Raw genomic sequence first — 15,796 nt, 5'->3', positions numbered from 1 at the left:
TTAGCATTTTGATTCTATATTTTGTATAATTTGTAATTTTTTTAAACTTTTAATTATTTCTTTCACCTCTATATTTTTATAAATTTTCATGTTTTAATTATCTAAAAAAAAATATTTTTCAGTTTAAATTTTTATTATTTTGAACAAGACATTGTGAAATTGGGATGATAGGTATGATGTCCACAGGAAAGTAGTTATTTAAAATTGTTACTAAATGTAATTTAATAGTTTTTAAAACTAAAAGTTAAATAAAGTTACAAAGAATTTAAATATTAAAGAAGCATTATTACATAAAAATATATAGAAATTAAATTATGGATTATTAAAAACTAAAATAAAAATAAGATTCAAAATGTAAATTTTGTAAAATATAAGAAACAAAATTACAATAGAAGTGTAGATTCTATTATTCTTCTTGAAAGTGTAAGGTCACTCTCTTTCCAATGGAGAAAAACAGATAGACCAACCATCTAAAATTAAATGAAAAAAACATATTGGTTACTAATATTCCCAACTCCAAATAGGCCTCAAATACAACATACGTCTTCGTGAGTATCATTTTCAACAATGCTCCAATGCTTCGCAACCAAATCTTTTTACTAAATTCTTTCATCAGACTCTCAGATCAAATATTATCGATATGAAATATATGTCCCAGGTAATCTTCGGGTTATTGTATTTTTGGGAATCGTTACCAATAAGTTTCTTAAACGGAAGTTTGTTTTGTTGGAGGTATTGCACCTCAATATATTTTGATGACTTTAAAATAAATAAATTTTACAAAATTGAAAATATATTAGATTCAAATTTTGTAAAATTTATTTATTTTAAAGTCATCGAATATACTAAGTTGCAATCCCTCCAACAAAGCAAACTTCAGCTTGATAAACATTTTGGTAACGATTACTCAAAGACCACCTGGGACATATACTTCACACCGATAATATTGGATCTGAAAGCTTGGTGGAAGGACTTCGGTAAAAAGATTTGGTTGCGAAACATGACAAACCTGATAAGAAATTAATCGAAACGGAAAGTTGTTGAACTGATGCGAATTCCTGTCATACATTTAAACAAGTAAAAGGAATTATTGATGAATGCCTCCAAAAAAGTGAGTAACAGAACAAATCCATTAAAATGTAGGAAACAAAAGCAGTGATGTGGAAGATTGAAAAAAGAAAAAAGAGTTGATAGAGAAGGTATACCTATTTCATGAAGCATGGTGTAGCCATTTGAGAAGCAACCATAAGGGTAACAGTTTAAATATGAACATGGGAGGCACCATGAAAAGTTTGAGAGACTGAAGAAAAAGAAGTTGAGATGTGTTCCAAAGGAGAGGGAAGAGGATGATTTAATAGAAGATGGTAAATGGGGTTGTTCAAATAGTAATTATGCATAAATGCTGAACCACCCAACATTGTACTTTGTTGCAGGCCATTTCAAATACCATCAATGTATATAAAAAATGTACTTAGAATTGCTACTGCATTTGTTCATATTTTTTTGGAGTTTCTGTTGAAATTTCTGAACATTGTTTTAAATTCTTCTAATTCATTAAGTAAGTTTCAATTACTCTAGTACTAATTTCCTTGTCACTAATTCGATGGAAGTTGATCACAAAATTTATACTAAATGATTAGTCACATAATTTAGATCTACTTAAATTGGATTTGATGGTCATTAATTTATAGGGCTTATGTTAAGAGTCTATGATACTTAATTTGAAAGAGTGGAGATAGAATATTAATTAATAGAGATCAATATTGTTTTTTTTATTTATAATAAAAAAATGTTTTTTTACTAGTTCAAATTTAGACTATCAATATATTTAAAAAAAATTCAAAATTTATTATTATTTTAGTTGCAAAGTTATGTCTAATATAGTTATTTTCATTGAATTATGAAGTAAAATCTTAAATTGAGTCAATTTTACGTATAAAAAGTTCATTTCAATTATTTCCATAATATAATTATCTATATAGTTTAAAAGTTTGAACAAGAAAATAAAAACTAATTTTGAATTATATTACAAGATAAAAAACATATTTAATCATAATTAATATTAGTTGCTAATTAATATTGATTTGTAAGGCATAGTTGTGGGAAAATATGATTAAGTGCATATCTTGCTGATTGGAATTATTCATAATACTTTTTCATTAAAAAAATAACATTTGTATGGGATATGGCTACCCCCACTAACATTGAGTGAATATGTACATGTTTTTTAAACATCATAAATTATACATAAATTTGGTTAAACAGAGAATCTAAGGAGGCAATTATTTAATAAATAGTTGACCTCGTGTTTTATAAGGTAAAAAGAAGAAGAAAAGATTGTACAATACTAAAGATTGACTATATCAATAATGTATCAATTACAAACATAAAATTTATACCAATATATGTTGATAATCTTCCATCATATTATTACAAAGAAAAATAAAATTATTTTTATTCATTGAAACTATATGGTGTAATATTAAAGTGATAAATTGGTGGCATTCCACTTGTTCTAGTTTTATAACTTTACTACAAAATTTTTATAATAGTTTCGTTGTGGTCTCATTTTATTTTATTAATTGATTGAAAAAAAATACACAGAATATTATAATTCAAAAAATAATAATTTTTTTATCCAAATAGAATAATTTTAAGGTAACATTTTCCTTAAATCCATGAATGAAGCAAGTTGGCAAGTGATGTTGTTGAGGATCCAAATTCTGAAACAGCAGCCATAGCCATGTGTTTGAGCTTCAAACTTGTCTCTCTGATCTTCTTATTCTCCATAACCTCTCTCACTCTCTTCTCCACTTCCTCACCACTCACCAACCCATCTTCCTCCCTCTCTTTCACCGCCACCGCCACCTTCATCTCCCCCACCATCACCTCCCTGTTCACGTGCTGCTCTGCATACAGCGGCCATGCAACCATTGGCACCCCCGCCACCACCCCTTCCAGCACCGAGTTCCACCCGCAGTGACTCACAAACCCACCCACCGAGTCGCGACTCAGCACCTCCACCTGCGGGGCCCAGGCTTTGACCACCATGCCTCGATCCTTGGTCCTCTCCAGGAACCCATCTGGCAACACTGAAGGCAAGTCGAATTCATCCCCTGTTTTTGCTAACTCCTGACCCTGCTTTGCTCCATCTTCTTCCAATGGCTTCTTCACAACCCACAAGAACCTCTTTCCACTTCTCTCTAACCCTTTCGCTATCTCTCCCAACTGCGACACTGAGAACGATCCTTGGCTTCCGAAACACAGATACACCACGCTTCTACTTGGTTGCTCATCTAGCCATCTCAGACATTCTTTCTTGTCTGTTCCTGCTGCTGCTCCATCTGTACACACCAAACACAATAATTTTGAAAATCCCAGACAAAAAACATTTCATAATATATAATATATAAATATAAATGAGTTCAAAATCTCATCTTATAATTAATTGATCTTCTAAGAGGCAACTTATTAATATTCTTGTCAATATATTTATAAAAGAGCAAATTAAATTACAATAATCAACCCTGGCATCTTCAATATTTTTAATTTATTCACTGAAAAAAAATTATATCACTTGAATTAATTTAAAAAATTATTTTACATTTATTTAGTATTTATCAGTATTAATGTGTTGGAGATCCAAAATTTACTAAGCTCAATGTATATAGAAGACACTCATATTCTGACCTAAATTCCGAGATACATGACACTGATATTCTGACCTAAATTCGGAGAGAAAGTATCATTAAGGTGAATCCAAAGTATTGTTTGTTTTAAGATTTAGAAATCTATATCACGATCTTCTAATGGATTAAAGAAAAAAAATTGTATATAAATTATTTTTAATCTCGACTAGTCTAAATAATATGTCACTGTATTATACCAGAATAATTAATATATATATATATATATATATAACTCATCTTAAAAATTATTTTTTAAAATTATGTTAGACTTAAAATTATTATTTAATATTAGTTATCTAATTCTTCGGATCGTTATTGGTACACTTTTAAAATAAAATTTGAATATTTAAATATGAGTTATTTGATTATTATTTTATTGTTGATTTTGTAAGCTGTGACTTAATATGAAACTTTGAAGTATTGCATGCAAGCGAACCTGATTGTTGCGGCTCCGCGAGGAGAGGACCGATATAGTGAATACGAGGCGCACGTGTCGGATCTGGAAAGCACGCGCCCTGCGCGACTGCGTTAACCGCCGCAGGCTCAAGCTCTTCAAACGAGTTAACTATAATCCCACGCGCCGTCGCCATGCGCGTGCAAAACTCCAGCATGTACCAGTACGTAGGGTCGTCCCTGTCCAAAATGGGTTTCGGCAAGTCCACCGCCTTCAGCGGCGCGTTTCCCGGCACGTGCAGTTCCACCCCGACCATATCCTTAAACGACACGCTGCTCTCTTGGTGGAGTTTCGGAAAGTACGAGTACAGAGCGAGAACGGCGGCGCCGGAAGTGAAGAAGAAGTACACTGGGATACCCATTGAAGAGGCTGAATCCATGGTGTTGGCGCAGAAGAGGTCGATCACAAAGGCTTTGACGGTGGCGGTTTTGGAGATTTGGGTGAGGGTGGCGGCTACGTGGGGGGCGTTTTTTTCGCTGAAGCTGAGGGCTTCGGCGAAGCTGGCGGCGGTTGTAAAGGTGGCGGGGGTGGTGCGGGGGAGGCGAAGGAAGGAGATGGAGGGGTGGAGGGCGGAGATGCGGCGGATGTAGGCGTCGATGGAGGGGTGATCGAGGACGCCGGTGATGAGGAGGATGGTGATGGAGAAACGGTGCGTTTGGATGAGCTTGGCAAGCTCAACCATGGCAACAATGTGGCCTATGCCTACTGATGGAAACATCACTATGCTTTCTTCTTCCATTTTTTGTCCTTCACTATCTCAAAACCTTCTTTGCATGTCAATGTTTAAATGGGAAGTGGTCTTATATTTTTTTTTGTATAAACAAATGAAATTTCATATTTATTTATTTTAAAAAACAAATTAGACTAAAAACATTAAAAAATAGTTAAATACTTGTTTGTTGTATTATAATACGAAAATTCAGTGTTTCTTAATTATTATGATAAAATAAGATTGACTATAACAATATAAATATAAATAAGAGAGAACTTTCGTGATGAAAGATAATGTTATTATAAATTCTGAACTAAATCACCTACATTAATTCCATTTAACTTGAGCGTCAAAGTATCTTTGCATACAAGTAGATACCAGATACTCCACCCTCTCAAATATTCAAGTAAAACAACTGAAACTAAAAAAGAAAAAAAAAATTTAATATGACATATTCGTTCTCGAATAAATTAAATTTTAAGAACATTCTAGAAAATATTTAAATGTCGGAGTATTTTGCATATACTCAATTCTTTTCAACATTTAAGTAGAACAATGTAGAGAAAGTAAAAATAATTTGTCGGATAAATTATAAGAAAAATAAATATAATATATAAGATTTGTACAAATATATAAGATTTGAAGTCGTGACAAGCACTATAAAAAAAACATATTTAATTTTATTAAAAAATTATTAATATGAAATTGAAAAAGTTACAATAAAAATATATCGTGACAATGTCAAAGAATATTTTTTCTTTATTTTATGTACACCAAGCGGAACACATGCACACAAAGAAATTTGAACGTGGGTGTTAAAACATACTTTCCGTTTTCTTAGATTATTATACAGTTTATTTAAATTTTAAATAATATTTTTATGAATTTGTTTTTAAACTAATTTAATATTTTATTGTTAAAATCACGTTATGAAATAGTTGTTTATAAAAACATTGGTTGTCATAAATTTATACTTGTTTTAAATTTAAAATAAAATTAATAATTGCATGTTTAATATATTTCTCGTGCAATTTGTGATACAAGTTTTGAATGAAATTGCTAATTTACGTCAATTTTTTTTTTATAAATTTTAGTTTTCTAAAATTGTAAAGATGAAAAAACATCACTGTAAGTGTGTTTTCAATATAAAGCTAATAATTAAAATAAATTGTGAAACTTTCATGAGTTTTTTTTATTTAAACTATCAAGTCAAACATGATTTTTAATTTAAATAATTTTTATATCATAGATAAGTAAATCTGTAATATATCAATATATGATGGAATGAAACCTTAATTAATTAAATCAAGTTCACATATAAAATAATTTATTTTAATTATTTTAGTACTATAAGTGCAGAATGTATATATAGTTAACAATACGAAGTTGGAATAATTTATAATACTTTTTCATTAAAAAGCATTTGTATGGGACAGCCACTTACATTGATCAGTGAATATGTACATGTTTTTTAAACATCATAAATTAGACATGGTTAAAAAGATAATTAAAGGAGACAATTATTTAATATATAGTTGACCTCGTGTTTTATAAAATATTATGAATTTCAATTAAAAATAAAAGAATATTTAAGAGTATATTAAAATAGCATCGCGTGTTGGAAGAAGGATTAGTTATCTCCCACCATGTTTGTTTCAATTATTTTTTATTACAATGATTTAAAATGATTTTTCTCATTATTAAAGTTAATTAAAATAATAACTACAATTACTTTTCACAATAAATATATATATATATATATATAAAGTTGATTTTAAGGTTTTAAACCAAATTCAATCTAAAAGAATCCAATTAATTCTTAACAACGAAAAAGAAGTGAAACAACAAGAAAAATTGTCTTTTATTAAGTTCTTCATTCCATATCAATCTATAAATGGAAAGTTGTGTTATATTTTTTTTACAAACAAATAAAATTTGATATTTATTCATTTTAAAGAATATATTCACAACATGTTTAGAGTGTATATCATTTAATTAATGATATAAAAAAAATAGTATTTTTGTCATTCCATTCAAAAACTTAAATTTTAAATCGAAATATGGAGTTGTATAGGTATATCAATTTTCTTTTAAAAACAATTAGATTATTAATATTCAAAATGTTTAAATATATTTTTCGAAATTTGATATTTATTCATTTTCAAAAAAAATAAATTAGGCTAATAATATTGAAAACGTTTAATTTTTTTTTATATTTTTATTATAGACTATTCACATGAAAATGATTGAAATTAATTCTATTGTATATAAAATTGAGATTTCACTTTATTAACCTATTAACCTAGTAGAAGTAATGATAATGGACATCAACAATCAATAAATCTTGAAAAAAAGACTAAAAATAATTTCATATACAAAGTGAGATATTACAATTATTTTCATACTACAATTATTAATTGTATATATATTAAGAAACACATTTTAATTATTTTTTATTATAATATCTAGTTTAAAGTTTAAACCATTACAAATATTATGAATATATAGTTGACCTCGTGTTTTATAAAATATTATGAATTTCAATTAAAAATGAAAAAAAATATTTAAGAGTACATTAAGAAATATTAGCATTCCTTATTTATATATTATTCCTTTATCAGAATATTTAGAGTATACGATGAAAAAATGAAGTTTTTATAACATCTAAATTAATTGGATAAAAACATGTTTAGAATCAACACAATTTTCATTTTGGTAAATGATAACTCAGTTAATCTAATATGTTTATCTATTATTTTTCTTTAGGTTTTATTTTAAATTCAAAATAAATCTTAAACTTCTATATCAATAATGTATCAATTACAAACATAAAATTTATACCAATATTATTAAAAAATGTTATCTTATACTAAAATATTATATGAAGAGAAATGAAATAATTTTTATTTAAATAGAAATAATTTTAAAATTATGCTGTGTAACATCAAAGTGATAAAGTGATAAATTGGTGTCATTCCAACTCTTGTGAAAGTAATATTTTACATAACTATAAACTCTTATTACCTCCATGAGTGATGCAAGTTGGCAATTCATCTAGTTTTACAACATTACAAATCAAATGACGAAACACAATTTTGACAATGGTGCTATTAAGTAAATTAAAGAAAAAAAAATGTTGGTATATTGAAAACCATAGACACGATATTATAATTAAAAAATAATAATATATAATTTAAAAAATATAATTTGATAATTCTTTAAGTTGGTATATTATGGATGTGATTAGTTTAAAAATAAATATATATAATAAAAAATAAATTTATAATTAAATAATATAAAAAAATATTAAAATAATAGTACTATATATAAGTTATAATAAGGTGATAGTATAAAAAATTGGAATTCTCAATCCATTATTAACCATATAATTTTAAAGTTTATATTCATCAACTTAGAGTTATAAACTAATATATCTCAATTTAACATTAACATGGTGAAAGTAACATTTTCCTTAAATCCATGAATGTACCAAGTTGGCAAGTGATGTTGTTGAGGATCCAGAGTGTGAAACAGCAGCCATAGCCATGTGTTTGAGCTTCACACTTGTCTCTCTGATCTGCTTATTCTCCATAACCTCTCTCACTCTCTTCTCCACTTCCTCTCCACTCACCAACCCATCTTCCTCCCTCTCTTTCACCGCCACCGCCACCTTCATCTCCCCCACCATCACCTCCCTGTTCACGTGCTGCTCTGCATACAGCGGCCATGCAACCATTGGCACCCCCGCCACCACCCCTTCCAGCACCGAGTTCCACCCGCAGTGACTCACAAACCCACCCACCGATTCACGACTCAGCACCTCCACCTGCGGGGCCCAGGCTTTCACCACCATGCCTCGATCCTTTGTCCTCTCCAGGAACCCATTTGGCAACAGTGAAGGCAAGTCGAATTCATCCCCTGGCTTTGCTAACTCCTGACCCTGCTTTGCTCCATCTTCTTCCAATGGCTTCTTCACAACCCACAAGAACCTCTTTCCACTTCTCTCTAACCCTTTTGCTATCTCTCCCAACTGTGACACCGAGAACGATCCTCTGCTTCCGAAACACAGATACACCACGCTTCTACTTGGTTGCTCATCTAGCCATCTCAGACATTCTTTGCTCTCTGTTCCTCGCTCTGCTCCATCTGAAGAAGACACCAAACATAGAGATCACACATTTTCAAGAGATACATTTCATATCATGTTAGGTTATTAATTAAGATTTTATTATTATTAATTCAGATTTTATTACCCTTAAACTATTTTACCGTTATATATTGCATTAATGGTCAATTTACAGGCCTGTTAATATTCCTAGTTTATAGCTTCCAGTAATTGTAATTATTATTATTATTATATATATATATATATATATATATGATTGAGTGAATCAAAATGAATAAGATCAGTTTTGCAATTTTATGCAATTATGTTTAATCAGTTGTTATAACCTTTTGTCTTTTCTTATTTCCTTCAATTAGTTCCTACAACTGGTATCAAGAGCTAGGTTGTTATCATGAACTCTACCCAATTATCAGTCTCTATCCTTGATGGAAAAAATTACAATCGGTGGTGTGTGCAAATGAGAGTTTTGTTTGATTATCATGAATTATGGGATGTCGTTGAGAGTGGAGTATTTGCATTAGCTGGTAATGCAACTGAGGCGCAACGAGTAGCGCATCGTGATCAAAAGAAAAAAGACAATAAGGCTTTGTATCTCATCCATCAAGGGATGAATGACGAGACGTTTGAACAGATATAAGGAGCAACAACTGCTACTGAGGCTTGGACAATTTTGTCAACCAATTATAAAGGTGATGATAAGATCAAGAGGGTGCGTCTTTAAACCCTATGATGCCAATATGAATTGCTGCAGATGGAAACCACAGAGAGACTATTGATGTCTATATAGACAAAGTTCTTGCCTTGACAAATCAGACGAAGAGCAATGGTGAAACACATTCGGAGCAGGCAAAGGTGGAAAAGATTTTGAGATCTTTAACTCCCAGATTTGAACATGTTGTTGCCGCAATTGAAGAGGCCAATGACATTTCAAAAATGACAGTAAGGTTATTGTCTGGTTCCCTACGAGCGCATGAGCAGCGGATGAATGACAATAAGATTGAAAAAACCAATTGAACAGGCTTTACAAGCACAAGTCTCAATTGGTAGATCCTATCATAAACATGGTACTTATTGTAGTAAAGGTCGTGGTGACCAGAATCATGGAGGTGCTGAGCAAAACAACATTGGTTCCAATCACAATCCAAGTTCAAATAACTCTTATGGTGAACGTGGACGCGGAGGACGAGGAGGCATTTATAATAAATCAAATGTTGAGTGTTATAATTGCCATAAAGGTGGCCATTATGCAAATGAGTGCAGATCAAAAGGTGATAATCATGCTGCCAATTGTGCTCAAGAAGACAGTAATCATGAACAAGATGAAGAGGATCATGCAGTACTAATGGCAGCCACATCAAATGAAACTCCAAGCAATCATACTTGGTATTTGGATACAGGTTGCACAAATCACATGTGTGGTAAGAAGGAGTTGTTTGCAGATTTGGATGACTCATTTCGCACAAAAGTGAAATTCGGTGATGGCAGGTTCGTTCCGGTGACTGAAAAAGGGCGAATTCTTATCACATTGAAGAATGGTGATCACAGGTACATCTATGATGTTTTCTATGTACCTGATATGAAAAGTAATTTGTTGAGTATGGGGCAACTGGCCGAGAAGGGTTATGTGATGCACATAGTTGAAAATAAATTATCAATTTTTGATAAAAAAAAGGTAGTTTGATTCTTAAATCCTTTTTATCAAAAAACCGCATGTTTCCATTAGATATTCATATGGGTGATTTCAAGTGCTTGAATGCAATAGTGAATAATGAATCGTGGTTATGGCATTTACGCTTTGGGCACTTAAATTTTCAGAGTTTGGAAAATATTTCCAAAAGAAATTTAGTGAATGGTTTACCCCATATTCATCACCCTGATCAATTGTGTGAGGCTTGCATTTTTTGGAAAGAATCACAGGATACCATTTGTTAAGGAGCCTTGGCGTGCAAAATTTCCTTTGGAGCTTGTTCATACAGATGTTTGTGGCCCGATGAACATATCATTAGTTGGAGGTAATAAGTATTTTTTAACCTTTATTGATGATTTTTAAAGGAAAACCTAGATTTATGTATTGAAAAGCAAGGATGAGGTATTCCAATACTTTAAAATATTTAAAGCATTTGTTGAAAGAGAGAGTGGCAGACAAATTAAGATGGTGCGTAGTGATGGAGGAGGTGAGTACAACTCTAATGAATTCAAGAGGCACTGTGAAGAACTTGGGTTGCAACATAACATAACATGCCCCTACACACCTCAACACAACGGAGTTGCTGAGAGAAATAATAGAACCATCATGGACATGGCGAGGAGCATGCTTAAAGCGAAAGGTACGCCAAATTATTTCTGGGCTGAGGCTGTAACATGTGCGGTATATTTGATAAACAGATCACCCACTCAGAGTGTTCCTAACACAACTCCGATTGAGGCATGGAGTGGATTCAAACCCAATGTGCAACACTTCAAGGTATTTGGGTCAATTACTTATGCTCATGTTCCCAATGCAACAAGATCAAAGTTGGATGATAAGGCAGTGAAGACCATTTTCATTGGATATAAGCATAGGGGATACAAATTGTACAATCCAATGACAAAGAAAGTGATTATCAGTCGTGATGTTACATTTACCGAAGATGAGGAATGACAATGGAATGTAGCAACTGAAATGGATTCAAAAAAACGATATATTTATGTTTTGAATGATGATGTGGAAGATGGAGTCACTTCTGAAGCACCTGCAGTTCAACCTGAAGATGTAATTCAACCTGAAATTGCAACTCCAATTGCAACTATGATGGAGCGACCAAGAAGGCAGCAACGACAACCTGTACATCTTCAAGATTGCGAAGTAAATCTTGATGATGAAGTTGATGACAATGGAGATTTGGTTCACTTTGCTTTTCTTGCTGATTCAGAATCTGTGAGACTTGCCAATGCCATTCAACACCCCAAATGGCAAAAGGCTATGAATGAAGAATTGATGGCGATTGAGAAAAACAATATCATGACTCAAATTGGGAAGATTGTTCTAAATCAGAATTAAGGGAGGATGTTGGTTATTAATTCAGATTTTATTATTATTAATTCAGATTTTATTACCCTTAAACTATTTTACCGTTATATTGCATTAATGGTCAATTTACAGGCCCGTTAATATTCCTAGTTTATAGCTTCCAGTAATTGTAATTATTATATATATATATATAAGATCAGTTTTGCAATTTTATGCAATTATGTTTAATGAGTTGCTATAACCTTTTGTCTTTTCTTATTTCCTTCAATTAGTTCCTACAACACATATAAGAAAAACACATATAAGAAAGTTCAAAATCTCATCTTATAAATCTCTATTTTTAGTATTAAATAATTTATTGACATCTACTGTCAAGTCATTATTAAATCATCTATGATATATAGTTTCATTTTTGGAGATATCAAATCCACAACTAGAGATTAAGTAATTTTAATTTTAATAGAATATATAGTTATTTAAATATATATAATAATTAAACAAATGAGATGGAAATTTTATAATACCATTTACACAGATCACATTAAACTTTAGCAATCTTTCACTGAGTGAGCTTATCTTTTTAAAAAATTTAATTTTAAAATATATAAAATTAATATAAATGTTAAATGTTAACCTATTAAAATAAAATAACGTGATAAAAATGTGTTTAAGAAATATTTAGATATAATAATTTCTCAATAGGCATGAATTGAGTTATTTTAAAAAAATAATAATAACCTAAATTGAATTGTTTCGGCAACAATAAAATGGGTTCAATTGGATGATGAGAACACCTAATAAAGTAGTAACAACCAAAATAGAAACAAGAAATGATCATAAAATAAAAGGGAATTAATGAAAAAAAAAAAAAACCAATGTGGAAGAGTGTATGAGTATATAATCAAACAAAAGAAAAAAAAAAGATTTTTTGTTAAATAATATTAGCTGTGATTGATTTTAGTTTCACAGATTGAAATTTGAACCTCTATTTTGCAATAATTTTCTATTTTTATACTGCATTTATGCCACATAGATTAAGAAGAATAATTTTTGAATTTTTTTATTATAAATAAGATAAAAAGCTGTCATCTAATTTAATGAATTAAAATGTTTTGTGTTTACTTTTATGTTATTTCTTTTAAAAATCAAACGGATAATAAATAATTTTATGTTGTGTAGTCATTTAAGTAATGAAATCTATTTAAGAGTTTTTTTAAACTAACCCATTAGAGTAAAATATTAATTTATTTATTGAAAATAATATGACATTACTTAGAACATGACAAAAATAATATGAAAATATCTTTTTATCGTTAAAATTTGCCACACTCTTTGGAAAAGTCAGCAAAAGGACAAACAGAACTTTCCTATGGAATTATTAAAGTATTCTATTTTGGTGATTTGGTCAACAAATCAATTTGATCATTAATATATGTTTAAGAAATAATGTGCATAACAAAAATTTATAATATCACAACGTTAAGTTTTGCAACTTAATTAATATTCTTTTCTATATATTTATAAAAGAGCGAATTAAATAACAATAATCAACCCTGGCATCTTCAATATTTTTAATTTATTCACTGATGAAAGAAAATTTATAACACTTGAATTAATTTAAAATTTTATTTTACATTTATTTAGTATTTATCAATATTAATATATTAGAGATCCAAAATTTACTAGAATCAACCCTTAACCTACAGATGACGTCAATTTTAACTTAAAATCTGAGAGATAACATAGTCAATGTGAAATATTATTTATTTTAAAATTAAAAACTTTGTCAAAGTCTTATCTTTAAAATACGTACAAATAGATTAAAAAAATTAAAAAAAGAAAATATATATAGACTACTTTTAACATCGACTACTCTAAATAATCAGAATAATATATGATTATATTATAATGAAGCAATTAATATATATATAACTCATCTTATATAAATTTTAAAAAAAAATTATGTTAGACTTAAAATTATTTGTTTAATATTATTGATACACTTTTAATATAAATTTTGAATATTTAAATATGAATTATTTGATTATTATTTTATTGTTGATTTTGATAGCTGTGACTTAATATGAAACTTTGAATTATTGCAAGAACCTGATTGTTGCGGCTCCGCGAGGAGAGGACCGATATAGTGAATACGAGGCGCACGTGTCGGATCTGGAAAGCACGCGCCCTGCGCGACTGCGTTAACCGCCGTAGGCTCAAGCTCTTCAAACGAGTTAACTATAATCCCACGCGCCGTCGCCAGGCGCGTGCAAAAGTCCAGCATGTCCCAGTACGCAGGGTCGTACCTGTCCAAAATGGGTTCCGGCAAGTCCACCGCCTTCAGCGGCGCGTTGCCCGGCACGCGCAGTTCCACCCCGACCATATCCTTAAACGACACGCTGCTCTCTTGGTGGAGTTTCGGAAAGTAGGAGTATAGAGCGAGAACGGCGGCGCCGGAAGTGAAGAAGAAGTACACTGGGATACCCATTGAAGAGGCTGAATCCATGGTGGTGGCGCAGAAGAGGTCGATCACAAAGGCTTTGATGGTGGCGGTTTTGGAGATTTGGGTGAGGGTGGCGGCTACGTGGGGGGCGTTTCTTTTGTTGAAGCTGAGGCCTTTGGCGGCGAAGCTGACGGCGGTTGTAAAGGTGGCGGGGGTGGTGCGGGGGAGGCGAAGGAAGGAGATGGAGGGGTGGAGGGCGGTGATGCGGCGGATGTAGGCGTCGATGGAGGGGTGATCGAGGAGGCCGGTGGTGAGGAGGATGGTGATGGAGAAACGGTGCGTTTTGATGAGCTTGGCAAGCTCAACCATGGCAACAATGTGGCCTATGCCTGCTGATGGAAACATCACTATTCTTTCTTCTTCCATTTTTTTTATCCTTCACTGTCTCAAGCCCTTCCTTGCATGTCAATGTTTAAATGGGAAGTGGTCTTATATATTTTTTTTTTGTATAAACAAATGAAATTTGATATTTATTCATTTTTAAAAAACAAACTAGACTAATAACATTAAAAAATAGTTAAATATCTTTTCATTGTATTATAATACGATTTTTTTTTTGTGTGGTGTAGTATGAATCAATTTTATATAAAAAATAAATAAATATTTCAATTATTTTTATATTACGCGATATACCAAATGTTAAAATGGGAGTTTTCTTGAGTAACAAAACCTCCACTCAGCGAAAACCGAAGGCCTACCTGTCTCTCAGTAAAAAGGACTGTGCATGTTATGTCTCCATGTGCATAGAATTAATTCTGAGAACAGTTAAGATGCTACTTTCATAATAATAATAATAAAAAGTTGTACCTATTTTTGAAGTCTCTTTTTTTCTTAGCGTGATTCGGTCAGTCGGTGGAGTACCTTGTACTCCGACGGTTAAGTCAGTGATGGTGTTCAGTGAAAATTCTTTGATCATATAAAAAACGTCCCTTTCAGAAGTTCCTTTAGTAGGTTGACTTCGGTCTTGGCCATGTGGGCCCAGCAACTGATGGCTAGAGACATGCTTAGTAGTCTCTGGGTTGTGCTTGGTGGTTTCCTGAAATCCAGGAAGTGTTTCAGAGAACGTGTTTGACTCGTTTCACGAAGGTTATAACTACTCGTTCCACGTATAACCACATTCTTTATTTAATTAAGTCATTTAATGTAAATCTTTCGGTCGTCCAGTGCCAACTGATCCAAAAGTAATGTTATTTTAAATTCTGAACTGGATCACTTACATTAATTTCATTTAACTTGAAATAACAATCAGAATTTTGAAGAAAAAAAACATAAACAATTTGATAGACAATATTTAAGATTGTA

At 31.2% G+C, this 15,796-nt stretch overlaps 2 protein-coding genes and 1 long non-coding RNA gene across 4 annotated transcripts; all 3 read right to left on the bottom strand.

Moving 5' to 3' along the window:
• Nucleotides 1-341: 341 nt before the first annotated feature.
• LOC137836182 (uncharacterized) lies at nt 342-1,329 on the bottom strand. Its single transcript, XR_011085200.1, has 2 exons — nt 1,206-1,329; nt 342-1,058 (listed from the first exon to the last, which is right to left on the bottom strand). It is a non-coding gene; the product is annotated as an uncharacterized lncRNA (long non-coding RNA).
• A 1,211-nt stretch (nt 1,330-2,540) lies between these two features.
• LOC137834613 (UDP-glycosyltransferase 88F5-like) lies at nt 2,541-4,918 on the bottom strand. The gene is made up of 2 exons (XM_068642688.1): nt 4,126-4,918; nt 2,541-3,344 (listed from the first exon to the last, which is right to left on the bottom strand). The coding sequence occupies exons 1-2, from the start codon at nt 4,880-4,882 to the stop codon at nt 2,671-2,673; spliced, it is 1,431 nt and encodes a 476-aa protein (XP_068498789.1). The 5' UTR covers nt 4,883-4,918; the 3' UTR covers nt 2,541-2,670.
• Nucleotides 4,919-8,202: 3,284 nt separating this feature from the next.
• Nucleotides 8,203-14,912, bottom strand: LOC137834612 (UDP-glycosyltransferase 88F5-like). Of its 2 annotated transcripts, none has more exons than XM_068642686.1 (2): nt 14,101-14,912; nt 8,203-9,001 (listed from the first exon to the last, which is right to left on the bottom strand). In XM_068642686.1, the coding sequence occupies exons 1-2, from the start codon at nt 14,858-14,860 to the stop codon at nt 8,328-8,330; spliced, it is 1,434 nt and encodes a 477-aa protein (XP_068498787.1). In that variant the 5' UTR covers nt 14,861-14,912; the 3' UTR covers nt 8,203-8,327. The 2 variants fall into 2 exon arrangements, with proteins under 2 accessions (XP_068498787.1, XP_068498788.1); XM_068642687.1 differs by having other exon boundaries at nt 8,203-8,992; nt 14,101-14,892.
• Between the last annotated feature and the right edge of the window lie 884 nt (nt 14,913-15,796).

This window comes from Phaseolus vulgaris, chromosome 5, assembly GCF_000499845.2.
Source record: "Phaseolus vulgaris cultivar G19833 chromosome 5, P. vulgaris v2.0, whole genome shotgun sequence".
NCBI lineage: Eukaryota > Viridiplantae > Streptophyta > Magnoliopsida > Fabales > Fabaceae > Phaseolus > Phaseolus vulgaris.
Note: the sequence above shows the minus strand (reverse complement) of the source record. Positions and strands in the feature narration are given on the sequence as shown.